This window comes from Delphinus delphis, chromosome 2 (assembly GCF_949987515.2).
Source record: "Delphinus delphis chromosome 2, mDelDel1.2, whole genome shotgun sequence".
In the NCBI taxonomy this organism is placed as follows: Eukaryota; Metazoa; Chordata; class Mammalia; order Artiodactyla; family Delphinidae; genus Delphinus; species Delphinus delphis.
In genome coordinates this window covers 173,791,398-173,815,414 of record NC_082684.1, presented here as the reverse complement: position 1 = coordinate 173,815,414, position 24,017 = coordinate 173,791,398, and the positions used below count along the sequence as shown (strand labels likewise).

Below are 24,017 nucleotides of genomic sequence, written 5' to 3'. Positions count from 1 at the left end.
GACAAGTTAGAGATATAACTATTATATGCTGTACTTCCTTGTACGTGTTTAGGCTTTCCCCACCAACAATACATAAAATGCTGACATGAAAGCATAAAAGCTAATAACTTCTGGAAGACAGAGAAGCTGGATAAGAGGAAAATAAGTGGGTATTCTGTAGCAGATGCTACCAGAACCATTTCTTCCTGCCTTTTGCCATTTCAGTGAGCGCCAGCCCCGGGCCCCAGTGGCATCACCACATCTCTGGGCCGGGGGGCATTTTCTGGCCATCAGAGAACGCTTCACACACTGCGAAGACCAGTAGGGTCAGAGAACGAACTCCTCCTAGGAGTAGCCCTTTGCCAGTGACCAATGGCTACAGACGAATAAACAGCCCCAATCTTTGCACCGTGGGTAGGATGATTCTGAGGCGCACATCCTACATTGTCACCCAGGGCACCTAGCAAGGCTGAGCTACAGCTGTCCACGGGGGCCATGGCTCCTGGACCCACCATGGACCAGCGGCCTTTATTCTGGTCTCATGTCCGCACCCTTCAGCTAGTCTTTCCCAGGACTGGCTCCCAAATAAACTACTTCACTCAAATCATTGTCAGAGGTCACCACCTTGAGCCATCCAGACTAAGAATCTATCTATTAACCCCTATAAGTGAATGTACACCCACAGATGTGTCTCCAAAGAACTGAAAGTAAGTTAATAAATAAATATTTATTTTTATAAATTTATAATGTTTATAAGTTAAAAATAAATATTTATTATGAACCTAGTATATGCAAAAAAAAAAACTACAACAAGTGCTGGGGGCAGGGGAAAAAACTAAGGATCACACTATTAGGTTTAGCGATGTTGAACAAAAGGATAAAGGAAAAATTGAGAATGATTTTATTTACCACTTCAATCCTTCATTCATTCATCAAATCTTCAGAGAACCTACTAATTTAAGTCCCTGCATTTGGCTATCTGGGGAGGTCCAAGTATGAATCCAATATGGGTTGTGACCTCAAGGAAAGAATAGAGGCTGGGAAAAGGAACTCTGCCAACTTCCTGCCTCCCCTCCTAAAGACAGGGATATCTACACCCTCCCTGGGTTCGTTCACTCCCATCTCAGTAGCTCTCCCTCAGCCTGCTGATCCCTTTACCTGTGTCCTGGATTCCATCCCCTCCTGAGGCTCTACTCACTATCCTTCCCTTTCTCCCCTATATCCTCAACCTCAAAATGCCAGCCTCTCCCCCAATTTCAAGACAAACAAACAAAACCTGTAGGTAAGATGTTGACCCTACACAGCTTTTTCTTCTTCCACTCAACCACACTAATTAATCTTTATGTATCATGTTCACCTGATTGTGACATAATCAGAGCTGTACTGCTCACTGGCTGTGTGACCTTGGTCAAGTTTCTAAACTACTCTGTGCTGCCTTTTCGTCCCCTCCCCCCACAAAGAATGAGGAGGAAAGCACAGGACCTGCTAGTTGTTGTGAGAAGTAAATGAGATCATCTAAATAAAGCACTGAGAACGGTTCCTGACACAGAAATTGCTTGATACATGTAAGTGTATTCTTATCACTAACTTGGGAAAATCAGTCTTAAAGGCAATGTGAAATGGTCCAGAACAGGATGAAACCAGAGAAACAGAGAACCTTTGCAGCAGCCCAAAGAGAAGGACAGAAGGACAGAGACAATGGAGACCCCCAGAGTTTCCAGGTGATGTGGTGGAGAGAGGTATATTCTTCTGGGTCAGCAAACTTGCAGGCAAATGCTCGTTCCACCGTTCACTAGCTGTGTTGCCTTAGTTAATCATTCTAGTCTCAACTCCAGATCTGTAAAATGAGTATAATAATGCTCTCTGATAGAGTTGCTTTGAATTTTCTAAACGAGATAATTTAAGCAAAGCACCCAGCATACCATTTTGCAGAGAGTAAACCTTCAAATGTTAGTGTCCTCTTTCCCATCTCCAAGTGAAAAGTCTAAACAATTGATACAAAGAGAGGGGCTAAGTAAGTCCTTCTTTGACAGACTGTTGTTTTGAAGCACGTTTATGTCTTTCCTGATGGACACATTCCAGCTGGTAAATTACATCTCCTTCTTAGCCTCAGAGCCAAAAGACCATGGTCAAGAATTAGCTCTGGTCCTTAACGGCTAGCTGACTTCCAAGCCTCAGTTTCCTCGTGTAGTAAAATGCGGACTGTAACACCCACCCAACCCATCTCACTGGGATCTGATTAAGGATCTGATTAAGGAACTGCAAGCAATTACTTAAAGTGATTAAAGCTCTGAAAGGGCTCTGTGACCTTATCTTGGTCTGTAATTAGAAGAACCTGTCCAACAGTGCTTACTTCTCTGTCAGTTTCCATTCCTTTTGAAAGGGCACTTGCCTTCCCATCTCCTTTTACTTTCACTTTTATTCTACGTGATTTCCACTAGTTCCCTCTATGGACCCATGTAACCATATGGTATTTCCATTCAATAAAGCTTGATGGTTGCCAGGAGGCAAGAGGACACTGCCGTTCTCACATCGACATCCGTTTCCCTCTCTCTGCCACGCAGATAACAAACCACTTCAGAAGTACTTTCCTGTGCAACTCCCCTTGTGATCTGTGATCTCCTGGTTCTCCCTTAGCTGCTCAAGGTTCAGTCTCAGACTGGGTTTCAGGATCAGTGTCATCACTGTAATCTCCAGGTCCCTTTGAAGACGAGGGTCTTTGTCTTAACTGAGGTTGAGTGTATTTGATTCTTTTTTTTTTTTGACAGGTTACCTTCTGTATTTTCTTTTTTTAAAACTTATTGAAGTATAGTTGATTTACAATGTTGTGATAATTTCTGCTGCACACAGTGATTCAGTTATACACATATATATATTCCTTTTCATATTCTTTTCCATTATGGTTTATCACAGGATATTGAATATAGTTCCCTGTGCTAGACAGTAGGACCTTGTTGTTTATCCATTCTCTATATATAATAGTTTGCATCTGCTAATCCCAAACTCCCAATCCATCCCTCCCCCACCCCCCTCCCCCTTGGCCACCACAAGTCTGTTCTCTCTGTCTGTGAGTCTGTTTCTGTTTCATAGATAAGTTCATTTGTGTATATTTTAGATTCCACATTTAAGTGATATCATATGGTATTTGTCTTTCTCTTTCTGGCTTCTTTCAAGCATATTTGATTCTTTAAAGCTCACATTTAACCAGTGGTGACTCTTCCTACCTAGAAATTAGGTCCAACACCCTCAGAAGCCACTGAAATGTCACTCAACAAAGCAATTGTCTTCTTGCCTATATCTGGAATATCCTACATCCACAGATCTTCATCTCTGAATTATAGAAAAATCAGAGGTTATTTGGGACAACAACATGAAAAATAGACAACTATAAGAGCAATTGAAAAAAGAAAGGTGACAAAAATTTGCTTTTGGTCAACAATGTCTGAAAGTATGTCTTAAATCTGGTATCCAAAACAAGTCATATGTATGAAGGAAGAAATGAGAGACTAGAAATGAAGAAAAGTTAGAAAGAAAGAAAGGAAGAAAGGAAGGAAGAAAGAAAGAAAGGAAGGAAGGAAGAAAGAATGAAAGAAAGAAAGAAAGAAGAAAGAAAGAAGGAAAGAAAGAAAGGAAGGAAGGAAGAAAGAAAGAAAGAGACAGAAAGAAAGAAAGACAGGAAGGAAGGAAGGAAGGAAGAAAGAAAGAAAGAAAGAGAAAGAAAGAAAGAAAGAAAGGAAGAAAGAAAGAAAGAAGGAAAGAAAGAAAGAAGAAAGAAAGAGAGAAAGAAGAAAGAGACAAAGAAAGAAAGAGAAAGAAGGAAAGAAAGAAAGAAGAAAGAGAGAGAGACAGAAAGAAAGAAAAGGAAGGAAGGAAGGGAGAAAGACAGGAAGAAAAGTAGAAATAAGGAAAATTTTATGAAAAATGAAAACTAGTAAGGGAATAGGCAGTGGGCAACTGTTCCCTGAAGATGTCCAAGATTGGTATGAAACCAATCATCTGTGGAGCAAAAACGCATTGCTTCTGTTTGATAGAAAGAACGCTGCCCTGGGAGTCAGCAGGCCTGAGCATTCAGCAGGTTGTGCCACTAACCAGTGAGACCCTGGAAAGATCACTTAACCTGTCAGGACCTCAGTCTTCTTACCAATAAACGAGGAGGTTGGATGCAGTGCAGCAGTGGGCTAGAGGTCACATTCACTCTGTTAGTTTTTGGGTTTTTTCACCCTCAGGGGCCAGTGAGAGCCTCTTACTGACACCTCTTCCCAACTCTGCTTCCAGTGGCCTCACGTTGGTAGTTTGAAATCAACCATGGTGGGAGTCTCACACCGTGGAAATCACTCCATGCCACAAATCAGTGCTTTTTCTCTTCTGAGAACCAACTGTTACGTTTACCACCGCTGCACTGCCTGTGAGCCAAACCGTCCCAATTTCAAGCTAAACCTCTGTGCCTGAGCAACTCTCACTGTATCTCTACCACGATTATACCCCCCACTGAGGTCTAGACGTTGGCACAAGAACTGAATGCAGTTCTTCCTGCTAAAGAGCTCACTCTCCCTCTGCTATGCTTGGCCACCCGGCCCCATCCAGGCACAACACGGGGTCTCGTGGTGTTGATGATGCAGGATGTTCTCAGGGAAGTGGGAGAAAGGGTTCTGGGTTCGAAAGAAACCACAGGAAGCAGGGAGATCTTTTTTGGGGGGTTGTATAAATGGGAAGGGAGTCCAGGGGAGGGGGTACGGAGGGTTTGTATATTTATTCTACCGCTAAGTAGGTGCCCCGCTTTATCCAGAAACCTCCGTTCATGTGCCACTTGGGCCAAGAAAAGGTCAAATAAGAATTAAAGGCTCTCAAGTTAATAACAAATTTTCTGGAAAGAGCTCCCTTATACATGTTTTTGTTTTTGTTTTGCTTTTATTCTTTAAGTAAAGATCCTTCAGCACTCTCCTGCTTCTCCCATAGTTGTGCCTATGAAGAGGAAGACATTCATCAGAGCAAAAGGCATCCTGCTGTCTCCAGGAGGGAAAACTGCCTAAGCAAAGTGAGAAAGACTTTTTGCCCCCAAAACATTAAGAGCAAATTTAAAGAAACTTAGGGAATTCCCTGGCAGTCCAGTGGTTAGGACTCTGCACTCTCACTGCCAAAGGCCCTGGTTCAATCCCTGGTCTGGGAACTAAGATCCCACAAGCCACGCAGTGTGGCTAAAAAAAAAAAGAAGAAAAAAAAAGAAATTTAGGGGCTCTATCTGTGGTATCTGTGCTGCCCAGTATGGTAGCTATTAGCCCCAAGGGTCTATTGTACACTTGAAATGAAGCCAGTCTGAACTGAGATGCCCTGTAAGTATAAGATGCACATTGGATGTTGAAATTTTAATTTTAAAAAAATGAATGTAAAAATATCCCAGTAAATTTTATACTGATGAATGTTGACTAATAATATTTTAGATACATTGGGTTAAATAAAACATATTCATAAAATCAATGTTTCTTTTTACTTTTTTAAAGGTGGCTGCATAATGTGGCTGACGATGTACCTATTGGAAGGTGCTGGGTTAGGGTCCAGGTCTCATCCAGTGTCTGTCTGAAGACCTTTAGTGACAGAGAACTTACCCCTAAGCAGAACATTCTATTTGAGACAGCGCAACCGTTAGAAGATTTTCACTGCTCTTAGTTTTAACCTTTGGGGTCACAAAGAATATATTAATCCTCCTGCACAAGACTGTTTTTCAAGATGAAGACAGGGGTGATGTGGAGCTCACCTGCCCTGCTGTCACACTCCTCACTGTCTGAGGGATGCGCTCTGCAGCCAGGACTCAGGTAAAATGTGTCCTCGGGCTCCAGGACTCTTTCCTCGGCATTGTTTTTTGGGGAAACTTCTCCTTTAAATGCTAACGCTACTGCTTGTATTGAACAATTGATTGCTATCATGGGACTAAAAAGAAGTCACTACTATTGACAGCTGACATTTAGGACGCAACTACTCTGGGTTATATTATGTTCTAAATATTTTACACAGTTCAACTCATTGAATCATTGCCACAACTGATGAGGCAAGTAATACAATGCTCCTTACTTTACACACACAACAATTAAAGCACAAAGAAATTAAGCAGCGTCCCGGCAGGGGCCAGGTGCAAACCATCCTGCCTTTGCTTGTGTTTTTATAATCCCCACTACTTCGGGCTCATGGTGAGTTAACGCTTTCTGTGATGGAACACTGTCCCTGGGAGGCTTCCTGGTGGTGGGGAGTTTCCGTCTCCTCCGTGGCCCCTACTCACACCCGCGTCCAACTCAACAGGGCATGGAGCGCCCTTTCGCACAGGCTGGGCGCAGATGGCGTTTGCTGATTTGAGAGGAATGAAGGCGGATCGGGGAGCCAGCATTTCCAAGTTGAAACCCGTTTGTCCCATGTAAAAAGAGACCTGGAAATAAAAATTCCTACAGGCACTCTCATTCCAAGGGTAAAGCAGGTTGAGACTGAAATAGAAGAGAGAGTATTGCTTCTACTTCTCCATAAAAGAAATAGAAGAGAGAGACTCCATAATGTCTTTGGGCTTCTGAAAAGCTCTGAATCTATGCCTCACGAGCAATCATCAGTCTCCAGGAAAAAAAAAAAGGGTGAGGTGGACAGGAATAAATCAGTGTGAACAACTTATAACACAGATAAGGATCAACGTGGAACATAGATAAGGATGAACTCTCCGGCAGTAAAAGCTAGATCAAACGGTTCATCCACTGCTGAGTGAAGTAAGTCAGAGAAAGACAAATATCAAATGACATCGCTTAGATATGGAATCTAAAAACAGGGTACAAATGAACTTATCTACAAAACAGAAATAGAGTTACAGATGTAGAAAACAAAAGTATGGTTACCAGGTGGTAAAGGGGGGGAGGGATAAATTGGGAGACTGGGACTGACATAAGCACACTACTGTATATAGGACAGATAACTAATAAGGACCTACTGGATAGCACAGGGAACTCTACTCAGTACTCTGTAATGACCTATATGGGAAAAGAATCTAAAAAAGAGTGGATATATGTAGATGTAAAACTGATTCACTTTGCTGTACACCTGAAACTAACACGACATTGTAAATCAACTATAATCCAATTAAGCAAAAATGTAATGGCTCATTCACAGAAAAAGAGATGAGTTCTAAAACTCCCATGGAATCTTCGGGCGGGGGGATGATCTGCAATCCATCCTTAGACCTACCATGAAGAGAGACACCAGTGCCGCCTTCCTTTTGGTCAAAAACACTCAGAAGTTGTTGGTGGGGGGTTAGATAGAAACTGAAAATTAGAATCGGCCAACCACAGAGGAAATCGCTCTAAGAATAAAGCGGGGAAGAGGCAACGGCAGATGAGAGAAGAGGTAAGAGGAAGATGGGGCTCTGTGGCGCTCAGGTCAGGCCGCCCCTCTGCCCTGCCAAGCGGCCGCCTCCTCCGGGTGCCCCGCTTCCAGACCTGGGGACCAGGCGGAGGTTTGCCGCAGAGCTGGTGGTGCGGAAGTCCTGTTTTCTCTTCCCCGCAGGTGTGGAAGAAATCCCTCAACCCTGACCCAGAGGGGAGGGGGTACCCCAGGCCCCAAGTTAGAAAGCTTCCAGGTCAGAGCCCACTTACCCAGGAGCTGCACGGCAACCGGAAGGAGAGAAAGGAAAGACAGGAGCGTGGACAGCTTCATGGCCCAGGGTTGATCCTCTTCTTGCAGGGATGGAGAGCAGAGAGCCGGGAGAACCAAGACAGTGAGGGCGCCGGCTCGCCCCGCCCCTCCCCCCCTCTCTGCACAACCGGCTGAAAAGAAGCTTGGAGGCAGGGCCCACTTTTAAAGGGCTTCTGAAATTAGGGAAAACCTCCAATAAGGAGATATCCTGTCACATGAGGGCGGTTGGAAAAACAGGAATTCAAAGTTACAACTTTGCTTTGTAAGCTAACTTCTGAGAAGAGCAGACACAGGGGAAGGGGAGAGAGGGACACGTGGGGGGAGAGCGATGAGGAAGATGGGGGAGGCGAGAGGGGGCCGGTGAGAAACGAGCAGCCGGGCCGGCCTGCAGGGCAGTGGGAAGTGAAACTGCTCTGGACCTCCTGGTCCTGCTCGGAGGATGGGGCCATGGGGAGGGCAAGCTGGAGGCCACTACCTGGCCTGGAAAAGTCAGGTTTCCTCTGGGAAGCCACTCGGCAGACAAATCCCACCGGAACATGGTAGAGAGGGTAGGCACTAAGAAAAAGGACAGTTTTCTGGGGGAAACATACTCTTAAGAGCTGAAACGGACCCACCTCGTTCTCCATATTCAGTGCTTAGAGCCTCCTTTTTCCTTAGAAATCTTCAAAAGAAACTTCACGTGGAGCTTTGTTCCTTTTGGCTAGAAGAAAAGTGAAATGGAGACTAAGCCTAGGAAAGAATCTCAGTCATAACAGGAGGGAGAAACTTCTAGAAGTCTTTTTCTAGAAATTTCTCTAGAGAGCCAGAGAAAACAGTGACAGGATTTGCAGTAAAGCCTCGCTGCCCATCCTCGACCATAGTGATCTTCTTCAGGTTCGCTAGGGTCCTCTTGCTGGCAGAAAACCTGCTCATTTGGTCAAAAAGATGTATATTCATTACAAGATAGGCAGAATACTTTCTTTTAAAAAAATGGAAACAGGTATTTCATTAAGTACCATATTAACCCTAAACATCTATTTTGTTATTTTTTCAGAAGTGAAATATGAATTAAGAACATTTTGAAGAAGATATTAGTAATTAGATAGCCAACCCACAACTGGCGTGTGGGAAATGTTAGCCAGTCAAAAAGAAGCTACTGGAAACATTGTATTCTTTGAAATTTTAAATGAATAGTTTGTCTTCAAGTGGAAAGCTCACACAAAGATTCACACCTCTGTGATAATGTTATAAACTTTGCTTCCTAATAAAAAATGTGACATTGTTCTCTTACTGAATTTTTTTTTTAGCATTCTAAATTTAAGATTATTCTGACAGGATGAAAAAGATGGTAAAAATGTAGGGCACAAGAAAAATGTTTCTTTTTTTGTTAAGCTAACTCTTCACTGACATAAAGAAGTTGGTTACAAAACAGAGCAGATGAAACAAAATGTTGTTTTCTAAAACAATGCTTCACTGATTTATCATGAGAAAAAAAATATTTTAAATGAGGCATTCATGGTTTTTAAATGTAAATCAATTCTATAAATTTAAAAAGTTTGGCCTAATTTGGATTTCTATTAATTTCAGAAGCAAATAAAACTTAACTGAATTCTCCCTACACTCATATTCAGGGTTTTTTAAATTACACAAGTGTGTCATATGGCCAACCAGGATCAGTGGTAGAATCTGTGACTTTGAAACAAAAGGAGGCCAATTGTCCCACAAAGAATTTACCCCATAACACTGACCTTACTGAAACAAAGATTTAACAGGCTAAAAGAAAAAGAAATCCAACTCTTGGGGGAGTGAAGGTGGAACTGGAAGCTCTAGAAATCCATCATTCTACCTCAACAGCTACTGAATTGGCAGAAAGTGTCTGCAGGAGCTATTTTGGAAGTCTAGACTCTAGTGGAAACCTGGGAGCATCCGGTGGAGAGCTTGGTGGAGAGGCTGCTAAACATCAGTGAGTTTCAACCTCTCCCCTGTGGTAGTGGCTACCACCCTCCACTCCCCCATCTTTGTGGCAGGTAACAGTGAGGGTGGCAGACTGTTTGGTGCAGCTTGCCAGAACCACGACAGACCGTCAGGAACTTGTCCTCCAAATATCAGAGTTGTGTGTTCTGAAGGCTGACTGCGCTCTTCATTGCTTTCACCACTTCTGTTCAACGTAGTACTGAAAGTTCCAGCCAGAGCAATTAAGCAAGAAAAAATTAAAAAATAAAAGCATCCAAGAAGATGTGGCACATATATACAATGGAATATTACTCAGCCATAAAAAGGAATGGAATTGAGTTATTTGTAGTGAGGTGGATGGACCTAGAATCTGTCCTACAGAGTGAAGTAAGTCAGAAAGAGAAAAACAAATACCGTATGCTAACACATATATATGGAGTCTAAAAGAGAAAATGGTTCTAAAGAACCTAGGCGCAGGACAGGAATAAAGACGCAGATGTAGGGAATGGACTTAAGGATGCAGGGAGGGGGAAGGGTAAGCTGAGACGAAGTGAGAAAGTGGCATGGACATATATATACTACCAAATGTAAAATAGATAGCTCATGGGAAGCAGCCACATAGCATGGGGAGATCAGCTTGGTGCTTTGTGACCACCTAGAGTAGTGGGATAGGGTGGGTGGAAGGGAAAGCAAGAGAGAGGGGATACGGGGATATGCGTATGCATATAACTGATTCACGTTGTTATACAGCAGAAACTAACACACCATTGTAGAGCAATTATACTCCAATAAAGATGTTAAAAATAAAACAATAAAAATAAAAGCATCCAAATTGGAAAGAAAGGAGAAAAAGTATCGCTCTTCACAGATGGCGTTATTTTATATGTGGAAAACCCTAAAGCTTCTACAAAAAACAAAAACAAAAAGAATGCTAAAGCTAATAACCAAATACAACAAAGTTGAAGAATATAAAATCAAAACACAAAAATCAGTTATGTTTCTATACACTATTAATGAAAAATCTGAAAAGGAAATTAAGAAAACAATTCTATTTACAATAGCATCAAAAAGAATAAAGTACTCAGGAGTAAATTTCACCAAGGAGACAAAAGACTTATACAATGAAAACTACAAAACATTGCTGAAAGAAATTAAAGAAGACCTAAATAAATGGAAAGCTATCCCATGTTCATAGAATGATAAACAAAGCACTGTTAAGATGACAATACCACCCTATCTCTTAGAATACTACCCTAAGAGATCTACAGGTTCAATGCAATCCCTATCAAAATCCCAATGATTTTTTTTGCAGAAATAGAAAAACCCATCTTAAAATTCATAAGAAATCCCATATAGCCAAAACAGTTTTGAGAAAGAACAAAATTGGAGATTTCACACTTCCTGATTTCAAAACTTACTACAAAGCTACAGTAATCAAATAGTGTGGTACTGGCATAAATGAGTCATAATGACTAATAGAATAGAACAGAGAGGCCAGAAATAAACCCTCGTATTTGCATTCAATTGATTTTTTTACAAAGGTACCAAGGCCATTCAATGCAGAAAGGATTCAAAATGGATCAAAACCTAAAGTTAAGAGCTAAACTATACAATTTTTATAAGAAAACATTAGGAAAAAAACTTCATGACATTAGATTTGGCAAATGATTTTTTCTTTTTGGACATGACACCAAAAACAGAGCAACAAAAGAAAAAAGTAGATAAATTAGGCTTCATCAGAATTAAAAACTTGTGTATCAAAGGATACTATCAAAAGAGTGAAAAGCCGACTCACAGAATGAGAGAAAATATTTGCAAATCTTACACCAAATAAGGGATTAAGATCCAGAATATATAAAGAAATACAACTCAACAGCAACAGCAAAGCAACTTATTCTTAAAATGGGCAATGGACTTCAATAGACATTCCTCCAAAGAAAATATACAAGTAGCCAATAAGCGTGTGAACAGATGCTCGATATCATTAGTCATCAGAAAAGTGCAAACAAAACCACAATGGTATAACGTTTCACATCCATTAGGATAGCTATTATCAAAAAACAAAAACAGAAAATAACAAGCATTGATGAAGATGTGGAGAAATTGGAACCCTTGTGTATTGCTGGTGGGAATGTAAAATGGTATAGCCACTGTGGAAAACAGTTTGGCAGGTCCTTAAAAAGTTAAATGCGGAATTGCCCTATGATCCAGCAATTCCACTTCTAGGTATATACACAAAACAATTAAAACCACAGACTCAAACAAATATTTGTACACCAATGTTTATTGCAGCATTATTCATAGTAGCCAAAAGGTAAAAGCAATACAAGTGGCTATCAGTAGATGAATGAATAAACAAATGTGGTATATATATACAATGGAATATTATTCAGCCATAAAAAGGAATTCTGATATGTGCTACCGCATGTACAATCTTGAAGTAATACAGAAACAAGAGGACAAATATTGCATGATCCCACTTCTATGATGAACGTAGAACAGGCAAATTCATAGAGACAGGAAAAATAGAGGTTACTGGGGACTGGTGTGAGAGGGGAGAATCAGTGCTATTGTTTAATGGGTTCAGAGGTTCTCTTTGGGATGATGAAAATTTCTGAAAATAGTGGTGATAGTTGCATAACATTGTGAATATACTTGCAACCACTGAATTGTACATGAAAATGATAAATTTTATGTTATGTATATTTTACCACATTAAAATGAAATCCTCTTTATACCCTTCTACTAAGTTTTGGTTCTGGTTTTTGGTTTGCTATTGATGACAGTGGTTGTTTTCAACTAGTACTTCCTTCAAGCTAAAGAAGGATTTCTATAAAATAAAGGAAATCCTCATTTTTTCTAATTGGTAAGACAATTGCTGAACTATTTCATTTCCTCTTAGACTTTCCCTTCACATCCACTCAATTCCATATAAGATGAACTTAGTGACTCCTCTCTTCGGAAACAATTTCAAGAAAATTAGCTCCACAAATTATTTGGTAACCTGTTCTACCATTTCTCCTAGCTAAAACTGGTGACTGATGCAGAAGTTTGTTTTATTTAACCATCTCTATCTTTTAATGGGCAAATTTGCTCAAATGATAACAAGATAATTTCAACTCAGAAGGAAAAAAGAAGATACAATGACGCAGTTAAGTAAAAACTTTAAAAATGTAAAGACAGAAAACTGGTTTTTTATGTTCTTATTCCTCGATTTTCCAATCCTATCAAAATACATCAAAACACCAATAATGCATTTGCAATTTAATAGAAAATAATTACCTTATAGCAATCAAAAAATCTTTGTATTGGATTATTTATCTAAAAGTTGACTTTAATTTGTAATTCTCTTCAGATGGTATATTTAGATTCACTGTAATCTACAGTATATGCAGACTATTTGAAGAGCCTGTGAGTTTTATAGTTTTGCAATCAATGTGTTGTTTTGTTTTGTTTGGCATGGCATACATCTTTATAATATATTGGGTGGGCCAAAAAGCCTTCAGTTTTTTAAGTAAAAATAAAAGACACATTTTTCATTATCACCATGAACTTTATTGAACAACGTATTCACCCTTTTGTTCCACTACTTTCTGTCATTTTTCAGGCAACTTCATAATTCCATCTTCCCAAAACTTTTTGAGCAAAGAACTTTTCCAGGTGCCTTTTACAGTCTTCCAGGGAATTGAAATTTTTTCCACTAAGAGAATTTTGTAAAGACTGAAATAAGTGGAAATCTGAAGGCGCGATGTGTGGTGAATACAGAAGATGAATAATAACTTCCCAGCCAAAGTGTAATAGTTTTTGCCTGGTCATCAAAGACACATGCAGTCTTGCGTTATCCTGATGGAAGATTATGCATTTTCTCTTGACTAATTCTGGATGCTTTTTGTCGAGTGCCATCTTCAGTTGGTCTAATTGGGAGCCGTACTTGTTGGAATTAATGTTTGGTTTTCTGGAAGGAGCTCATAATAGATAACTCCCTTCCAATCCCACCATATACACAACATCACCTTCACTGGATGAAGACTGGCCTTTGGTGTGGTTGGTGGTGATTCATTTCGCATGCCCCACGATCTCCTCTGTTCCACATTGTTGTACAGTATCCACTTTTCATTGCCCATCACAATTTGTTTTAAAAACAGAACATTTTCATTACATTTAAGTAGAGAATCACATGTGGAAATATGGTCAAGAAGGTATTTTTCACTTAACTTCTGTGGAATCCCAACATCAAATCAATTCACGTAACCAGGCTGGTGCAAATGATCTTCAACGCTTGATGTGGATATTTTGAGTATGTCAGCTATCTCCCACGTGGTATAACGTTGACCGTTCTCAATTATTCTTTCAATTGATCGCTATCAACTTCAACTGGTCAACCCAATAGTGGAGCATCATCCAGCGAGAAGTCTTCAGCACAAAACTTCACAAACCACTTTTGACACGTTCTATCAGTCACAGCACCTTCTCATCCACTGCACACATATTTTTGTGCGTTTCATTTGCATTTTTACCTTTCTTGAAATAATAAAGTATAATATTCCAAAAAGGTTGCTTCTTTTCTTCCATCTTCAATATTAAAATGGCTACACAAAAATTTACCAATTTTGATTAAGTCTTCTTTTTTTAATTCGAGAATAATTGCTTTACAATGGTGTGTTAGTTTCTGCTTTATAACAAAGTGAATCAGTTATACATATACATATGTTCCCTCTTGTGTCTCCCTCCCTCCCACCCTCCCTATCCCACCCCTCCAGGCGAGCACAAAGCACCGAGCTGATCTCCCTGTGCTATGCGGCTGCTTCCCACTAGCTATCTACCTTACCTTTGGTAGTGTATATATGTCCATGCCTCTCTCTCGCTTTGTCACAGCTCACCCTTCCCCCTCCCCATATCCGCAAGTCCATTCTCTAGTAGGTCTGTATCTTTATTCCTGTCTTACCCCTAGGTTCTTCGTGACATTTTTTTCTTAGATTCCAGATATATGTGTTAGCATACGGTATTTGTCTTTCTCTTTCTGACTTACTTCACTCTGTATGACAGACTCTAGGTCTATCCACATCATTACAAATAGCTCAATTTCGTTTGTTTTTATGGCTGAGTAATATTCCATTGTATTTATGTGCCACATCTTCTTTATCCATTCATCTGATGATGGACACTTAGGTTGCTTCCATCTCCGGGCTATTGTAAATAGAGCTGCAATGAACATTTTGGTACATGACTCTTTTTGGATTATGGTTTTCTCACGGTATATGCCCAGTAGTGGGATTGCTGGGTCATATGGTAGTTCTATTTTTAGTTTTTTAAGGAACCTCCATACTGTTCTCCACAGTGGCTGTATCAATTTATATTCCCACCAACAGTGCAAGAGGGTTCCCTTTTCTCCACACCCTATCCAGCATTTATTGTTTCTAGACTTTTTGATGATGGCCATTCTGACTGGTGTGAGATGATATATCATTGTTTTGATTTGCATTTCTCTAATGATTAATGATGTTGAGCATTCTTTCATGTGTTTATTGGCAGTCTGTATATCTTCTTTGGAGAAATGTCTATTTAGGTCTTCTGCCCATTTTTGGATTGGGTTGTTTTTTTATTATTAAGCTGCATGAGATGCTTATAAATTTTGGAGGGTAAACCTTTGTAAGTTGGTTCATTTGCAAATATTTTCTCCCATTCTGAGGGTTGCCTTTTGGTCTTGTTTATGGTTTCCTTTCCTGTGCAAAGGTTTGAAGTTTCATTAGGTCCCATTTGTTTACTTTTATTTTTATTTCCATTTCTCTAGGAGGTGGGTCAAAAAGGATCTTGCTGTGATTTATGTCATAGAGTGTTCTGCCTATGTTTTCCTCTAAGAGTTTGATAGTTTCTGGCCTTACATTTAGGTCTTTAATCCATTTTGAGCTTATTTTTGTGTATGGTGTTAGGGAGTGATCTAATCTCATACTTTTACATGTACCTGTCCAGTTTTCCCAGCACCACTTATTGAAGAGGCTGTCCTTTCTCCACTGTACACTCCTGCCTCCTTTACCAAATATAAGGTGACCATATGTGCGTGGGTTTATCTCTGGGCTTTCATCCTGTTCCACTGATCTATATTTCTGTTTTTGTGCCAGTACCATACTGTCTTGATTACTGTAGCCTTGTAGTATAGTCTGAAATCAGCAAGCCTGATTCCTCCAGCTCCGTTTTTCGTTCTCAAGATTGCTTTGGATATTCGGGGTCTTTTGTGTTTCCATACAAATTGTGAAATTTTTTGTTCTACTTCTGTGAAAAATTCCAGTGGTAGTTTGATAGGGATTGCATTGAATCTGTAGATTGCTTTGGGTAGTAGAGTCATTTTCACAATGTTGATTCTTCCAATCCAAGAACATGGTATATCTCTCCATCTATGTGTATCATCTTTAATTTCTTTCATCAGTGTCTTATAATTTTCTGCATACAGGTTTTTTGGCTCCTTAGGGAGGTTTATTCCTAGATATTTTATTTTTTTTGTCGTAGTGGTAAATGGGAGTGTTTTCTTGATTTCACTTTCCGATTTTTCATCATCAGTGTTTAGGAATGCCAGAGATTTCTGTCCATTAATTTTGCATCCTGCTACTTTACCAAATTCATTGATTAGCTCTCGTAGTTTTCTGGTAGCATCTTTAGGATTCTCTATGTATAGTATCATGTCATCCGCAAACAGTGACAGCTTTACTTCTTCTTTTCCGATTTGGATTCCTTTTATTTCCTTTTCTTCTCTGATTGCTGTGGCTAAAACTTCCAAAACTATGTTGAATAAGAGTGGTGAGAGTGGGCAGCCTTGTCTTGTTCCTGATCTTAGTGGAAATGCTTTCAGTTTTTCACCATTGAGGACAATGTTGGCTGTGGGTTTGTCATATATGGCGTTTATTATGTTGAGGAAAGTTCCCTCTATGCCTACTTTCTGCAGGGTTTTTATCATAAATGGGTGTTGAATTTTGTCGAAAGCTTTCTCTTCATCTATTGAGATGGTTATATGGTTTTTCTCCTTCAATTTGTTAATATGGTGTATCACATTGATTGATTTACATATATTGAAGAATCCTTGCATTCCTGGAATAAACCCCACTTGATCATGGTGTATGATCCATTTAATGTGCTGTTGGATTCTGTTTGCTAGTATTTGTTGAGGATTTTTGCATCTATGTTCATCAATGATATTGGCCTGTAGTTTTCTTTCTTTGTGACATCCTTGTCTGGTTTTGGTATCAGGGTGATGGTGGCCTCATAGAATGAGTTTGGGAGTGTTCCTCCCTCTGCTATATTTTGGAAGAGTTTGAGAAGGATAGGTGTTAGCTCTTCTCTAAATGTTTGATAGAATTTGCCTGTGAAGCCATCTGGCCCTGGGCTTTAGTTTGTTGGAAGATTTTTTAATCACAGTTTCAATTTCAGTGCTTGTGATTGGTCTGTTCATATTTTCTATTTCTTCCTGATTCAGTCTTGGCAGGTTGTGCATTTCTAAGAATTTGTCCATTTCTTCCAGGTTGTCCATTTTATTGGCATATAGTTGCTTGTAGTAATCTCTCATGATCTTTTGTATTTCTGCAGTGTCAGTTGTTACTTCTTTTTCATTTCTAATTCTATGATTTGAGTATTCTCCCTTTTTTTCTTGATGAGTCTGGCTAATGGTTTATCAATTTTGTTTATCTTCTCAAAGAACCAGCTTTTAGTTTTATTGACCTTTGCTATTGTTTCCTTCATTTCTTTTTCATTTATTTCTGATCTGATCTTTATGATTTCTTTCCTTCTGCTAACTTTGGGTTTTTTTTGTTCTTCTTTCTCTAATTGCTTTAGGTGCAAGGTTAGGTTGTTTATTTGAGACGTTTCTTGTTTATTAAGGTAGGATTGCATTGCTATAAACTTCCCTCTTAGAACTGCTTTTGCTGCACCCCATAGATTTTGAGTCGTCATGTCTCCATTGTCATTTGTTTCTAGGTGTTTTTATATTTCCTCTTTGATTTCTTCAGTGATCACTTTGTTATTAAGTAGTGTACTGTTTGGCCTCCATGTGTTTGTATTTTTTACAGATCTTTTCCTGTAATTGATATCTAGTCTCATAGCGTTGTGGTCAGAAAAGATACTTGATACAATTTCAATTTCCTTAAATTTACCAAGGCTTGATTTGTGACCCAAGATATGATCTATCCTGGAGAATGTTCCATGAGCACTTGAGAAAAATGTGTATTCTGTTGTTTTTGGATGGAATGTCCTATAAATATCAATTAAGTCCATCTTGTTTAATGTATCACTTAAAGCTTGTGTTTCCTTATTTATTTTCATTTTGGATGATGTGTCCATTGGTGAAAGTGGGGTGTTAAAGTCCCCTACTATGAATGTGTTACTGTCAATTTCCCCTTTTATGCCTGTTAGTATTTGCCTTATGTATTGAGGTGCTCCTATGTTGGGTGCATAAATATTTACAATTGTTATATCTTCTTCTTGGATTGATCCCTTGATCATTATGTAGTGTCCTTCTTTGTCTCTTCTAGTAGTCTTTATTTTAAAGTCTATTTTGTCTGATATGAGAATTGCTACTCCAGCTTTCTTTTGGTTTCCATTTGCATGGAATATCTTTTTCCATCCCCTTACTGTCAGTCTGCATGTGTCTCAAGGTCTGAAGTGGGTCTCTTGTAGACAGCAAAGATATGGGTCTTGTTTTTGTATCCATTCAGCCAATCTGTGTCTTTTGGTGGGAGCATTTAGTGCATTTACATTTAAGGTAATTATCAATATGTATGTTCCTATTCCCATTTTCTTAATTGTTTTGGGTTCTTTATTGTAGGTCTTTCCCTTCTCTTGTGTTTCTGGCCTAGAGAAGTTCCTTTAGCATTTGTTGTAAAGCTGGTTTGGTGGTGCTGAACTCTCTCAGCTTTTGCTTGTCTGTAAAGGTTTTAATTTCTTCATCAAATCTGAATGAGATCCTTCCTGGGTAGAGTAATCTTGGTTGCAGGTTTTTCTCCTCCATCACTTTAAATATGTCCTGCCAGTCCCTTCTGGCTTGCAGAGTTTCTGCTGAAAGATCAGCTGTCAACCTTATGGGGATTCCCTCGTGTGTTATTTGTTGTTTTTCCCTTGCTGCTTTTAATATGATTTCTTTGTATTTAATTTTTGACAGTTTGATTAATATGTGTCTTGGCGTATTTCTCCTTGGATTTATCCTGTATGGGACTCTCTGTGCTTCCTGGACTTGATTAACTATATCCTTTCCCATATTAGGGAAGTTTTCAACTATAATCTCTTCAAATATTTTCTCAGTCCCTTTCTTTTTCTCTTCTTCTTCTGGAACCCCTATAATTCAAATGTTGGTGCATTTAACGTTGTCCCAGAGGTCTCTGAGACTGTCCTAGTTCTTTTCATTCTTTTTTCTTTATTCTGCTCTGCAGTAGTTATTTCCACCATTTTATCTTCCAGGTCACTTATCCGTTCTTCTGCCTCAGTTATTCTGCTATTGATCCCATCTAGAGTATTTTTAATTTCATTTATTGTGTTGTTCATCATTGCTTGTTTCATCTTTAGTTCTTCTAGGTCCTTGTTAAATGTTTCTTGCATTTTGTCTAGTCTATTTCCAAGATTTTGGATCATCTTTACAATCATTATTCTGAATTCTTTTTCAGGAAGACTGCCTATTTCCTCTTCATTTGTTAGGTCTGGTGGGTTTTTACCTTGTTCCTTCATCTGCGGTGTGTTTTTGTGTCTTCTCATTTACTGTGTTTGGGGTCTCCTTTTTGCAGGCTGCAGGTTCGTAGTTCCCATTGTTTTTGGTGTCTGTCCCCAGTGGCTAAGGTTGGTTCAGTGGGTTGTGTAGGCTTCCTGGTGGAGGGGACTAGTGCCTGTGTTCTGATGGATGAGGCTGGATCTTGTCTTTCTGGTGGGCAGGTCCACGTCTGGTGGTGTGTTTTGGGGTGTCTGTGGACTTATTATGATTTTAGGCAGCCTCTCTGCTAATGGGTGGGGTTGTGTTCCTGTCTTGCTAGTTGTTTGGCATAGGATGTCCAGCACTGTAGCTTGCTGGTCGTTGAGTGAAGCTGGGTGCTGGTGTTGAGATGGAGATCTCTGGGATATTTTTGCCATTTGATATTATGTGGAGCTGGGAGGTGTCTTGTGGACCAGTGTCCTGAAGTTGGCTCTCCCTCCTCAGAGGCACAGCACTGACTCCTGGCTGCAGCACCAAGAGCCTTTCATCCACAGGGCTCCTTAATTTGGGATGATTCATTGTCTATTCATGTATTCCACAGATGCAGGTACATCAAGTTGATTGTGATTTAATCCGCTGCTCCTGAGGCTGCTGGGAGAGATTTCCCTTTCTCTTCTTTGTTCTCACAGCTCCCAGGGGCTCAGCTTTGGATTGGGCCCCGCCTCTGCGTGTACGTTGCCTGAAGGCGTCTGTTCTTTGCTCAGACAGGACGGGGTTAAAGGAGCCGCTGATTCGGGCGCTCTGGCTCACTCAGGCCGCGGGGGAGGGAGGGGCACGGAGTGCGGGGCGGCCCTGTGGCGGCAGAGGCCAGCGTGACGTTGCAGCAGCCTGAGGCGTGCTGTGCGTTCTCCCGGGGAAGTTGTCCCTGGATCCCGGGACCCTGGCAGTGTCGGGCTGCACAGGCTCCCCGGAAGAGGGGTGTGTGGAGAGTGACCTGTGCTCGCACACAGGCTTCTTGGTGGCGGCAGCAGCAGCCTTAGCATCTCATGCCTGTCTCTGGGGTGCGCGCTTTTAGCCGCGGCTCGCGCCCGTCTCTGGAGCTCCTTTAAGCAGCGCTCTGAATCCCCTCTCCTCGCGCACCAGTAAACAAAGAGGGAAGAAAAAGTCTGTTGCCTCTTCGGCAGCTCCAGACTTTTCCCGGACTCCCTCCCGGCCAGCCGTGGCGCACTAACCCCCTGCAGGCTGTGTTCACGCCGCCAACCCCAGTCCCCTCCCTGCGCTCTGACCGAAGCCCGAGGCTCAGCTCCCAGCCCCGCCCGCCCCTGGCGGGTGAGCAGACAAGCCTCTCGGGCTGGTGAGTGCCGGTCGGCACCGATCCTCTGTGCGGGAATCTCCCCGCTTTGTCCCCCGCACCCCTGTGGCTGTGCCCTCCTCCGTGGCTCCGAAGCTTCCCCCCTCCGCCACCCGCAGTCCCCGCCCGCGAAGGGGCTTTCTAGTGTGTGGACACTTTTCCTCCTTCACGGCTCCCTCCCACCGGTGCTGGGCCCGTCCCTATTCTTTTGTCTCTGTTTATTGTTCTTTCTTTTGCCCTACCCAGGTACATGGGGGGTTTCTTGCCTTTTGGGAGGTCTGAGGTCTTCTGCCAGCGTTCAGCAGGTGTTCTGTAGGAGTTGTTCCACGTGTAGATGTATTTCTGGTGTATCTGTGAGGAGGAAGGTGATCTCCGCGTCTTACTCTTCCGCCATCTTCCCGGAAGCCCATAAGTCTTTTTTAAAATGCACGCTAAGAAAATTGTTTCCAATGAAGTTAAAGACAACTAAGTGCTACCAGAGCCATCCTACAGAAAAAACAGAACGAACATTTTGGTCCACGCAATACTTATTTAACATTACAAAAAAATTTAAGTATAAGATTATGTGACCCATTTAACATTTGAAAAACATTTAAGAATAAGGCAAAAAATGTACTTTTATGATCTAAAAATGACCCAAATTTTATAGATGGAAATCAAGACCAATAATAGTAGGCATCTTCTTCAGAATTACACCAAATATGTAACACTACCTATAATTTTTAGCTATTTAGAAGGTAATATTTTTTATTTATTCATTAAAATAGTCTGGAAAATCTATTCCCTCAGGTATCTACATCTTTAAAAAGAAAAATAAAGAAATGCATTGTAGAGAAGGCTTTTCTGAAAAATCCATTAATATTCCAATTTCAATGCAAGGAAAATTATGAGATTTTTAATAGGATCATTCTGACAAATTAAGATTTGTAAATGTGTAAGTGCAGATTTTCACAGCAAATAGTACTTGAGTAATTATACCTAAAACATATAAAATCATTTTTTATATATTTACGACTACACTACTTTTTTAAAACATCTTTATTGAAGTATAATTGCTTTACATTGTTGTGTTAGTTTCTGCTGTATAACAAAGTGACTCAGCTATACATATACATATATCCCCATATCTCCTCCCTCTTGCGCCTCCCTCCCACCCTCCCTATCCCGCCCCTCTAGGTGGTCACAAAGCACCGAGCTGATCTCCCTGTGCTATGCGGCTGCTTCCCACTAGCTATCTATTTTACATTTGACTACTTTTTTAAAAAAGACTTTTTTTTAGAGCAGTTTTAGGTTTACAATAAAATTGAGATGAAGTTACAAGACTTCCCATCTCCTCCCCTGCTCCCACACATGATAGCCTCCCTCATTTTCAACATCCTCTGTACTCTTCCTGTTCATCTCTTTTCCCTCCCCACCCCACCCCAACTACTGATTTTTTTTATTGTCTCTACAGTTTCACCTTTTCCAGTATGTCACATAGTTTTGAACCATATAGTAGGTAGCCTTCTCCAGTTGGCTTCTTTCACTTACTAGTATACAGTTAAACTTCCTCCATGTTTTTTCAAGGCCTTATAGCTGATTCTTTTCTAGAACTGAATGGTATTTCATTGTCTGGATGTACCAAGGTTGATTTATCTATTCCCCTACCAAAGGACATCTTGGTTGTTTCTAAGTTTGGGGAATTAAGAATAAAGCAGCTAAAAACATCCACGTTCAGGTTTTTGCATGGACATAAGCTCCCAACTCCTTTGGGCACATGTTTAAGGAGCATGACTGCTGGATCAGATGGTAACAGTATGTTTAGTTTTGTAAGAAACCATCAAATTGTCTTCCAAAGTACTGCACCATTTTGCATTCCCACCAACAATGAATGAAAGTTCCTGTTGCTCCACATCCTTACTGGCATTTGGTGGTGTCAGTACTTTGATTTTGGCCATTCTAAATGGTATGCAGTGGCATCTCATTGTTGGTTTAATTTGCATTTCCCTGATGACATATGATTTGGAGCATCTTTTCATATGCTAATTTCCCATCTGTATGTCTTGTTTGATGAGGTGTCTGTTCAGGTCTTTTTTCCGTTTTTAAATTGGATTGCTTGTTTTCTTATTGTTGAAATTCAAGTGTTATTTGTGTATTTTGGATAACAGTCTTTATCGATTTGTCTTCTGTAAATATTTTCTCCCAGTCTGTGGTTTGTTTTCTACTTCTTTTGATATTGTTTTTCACTGAGAAGATGGTTTTTAATATTAATGAAGTCCAGCTTATTGATTATGTCTTTCATGGATCATATCTTTGGTGTTATATTTTAAAAGGCATCACAACACCCAAGGTTACTAAGTTTTCTCCTATGTTTTCTTCTAGAAGTTCTATAGTTTTGTGTTTTCCATTTAGATCTGTGATCCATCTTGACTTAATTTTGTGAAGAGTATATCGTCTGTGTGTAGATTCATGTTTCTGCATGTGGATGTCCAGTAATTCCAACACCATTTGTTGAAAACACTATCTTTTCTCCATTTTATTAATTTTGCTCCTTTCTCAAACTGGTTGATAGATTTATGTGGGTCTACGTCTGGCTTCTCTGTTCTGTTCCTTTGCCAATAAAATTCTGTCTTGACAACTGCAGCTTTATAATAAGACTTGAAGTCAGGTAGTGTCAGTTCTCCAACTTTGTTCTTCTCCTCGATATTGTGTTGACTATTCTGGATCTTTTGTCTCTCCATATAAACTTTAGAATTAGTCTGTCAACATCCACAAAGTAACTTGCTGGGATTTTTATTGGGGGTGCATTGAATCTATAGATCAAGTTGATAGATATAGACCAGTTGATACAATTGCTATAGAGATACAGTTGATCAACTCTGGATCAGCTCAAGTGAAGAACTGACATCTTGACAATATTGAGCCTTCCTATCCATGTACATGGAATATCTCTCCATTTATTTAGTTCTCCTTTGAAATCTTTCATTTTATAGTTTTGCTCATATAGATCTTATACATATTTTGTTAAATTTTCACCTAAGTATTGCATTTGGGGAGGCGCTAATGTAAATATTAATGTGTTTCTAATTTTTAATTTCACTTGTTCATCCCCTGATATACAGAAAAGTAGCTGACTTTTGTATATAAACCTTGTATCCTGCAATCTTGGTATAATCAATTTTAGTTCCAGGAGTTTTTTTTGGCCAATTTTTATGAATTTTCTATGTAGATGATCATGTCATCTGTGAATAAAGGAAGTGTTATGTCTTCCTTCCTAGTCTGTATACATTTTATTTCCTTTACTTGCCTTATTAAATTAGTAAGGACTTCTAATATGAGGTTGAAAAGTAGTGGTGAGAGGGGACATCCTTGCCTTATATCTCACCTTAATGGGAAAGCTTCAAATTTATTACCATTAAGTATGATGTTAGCTGTAGGCTTTTTGTAGATAGTCAT

At 40.0% G+C, this 24,017-nt stretch overlaps 1 protein-coding gene across 2 annotated transcripts in view; it reads right to left on the bottom strand.

Moving 5' to 3' along the window:
• MRC1 (mannose receptor C-type 1) overlaps positions 1-7,750 on the bottom strand; it is a 110,277-nt gene extending 102,527 nt beyond the window's left edge. For both annotated transcript variants that reach the window (XM_060006316.1, XM_060006315.1), the window contains exon 1: positions 7,599-7,750. In XM_060006316.1, the coding sequence (XP_059862299.1) occupies positions 7,599-7,659 (61 nt within the window). In that variant the 5' untranslated portion in view covers positions 7,660-7,750. The remainder of the gene's footprint in view (positions 1-7,598) is intronic.
• Positions 7,751-24,017: the final 16,267 nt, after the last annotated feature.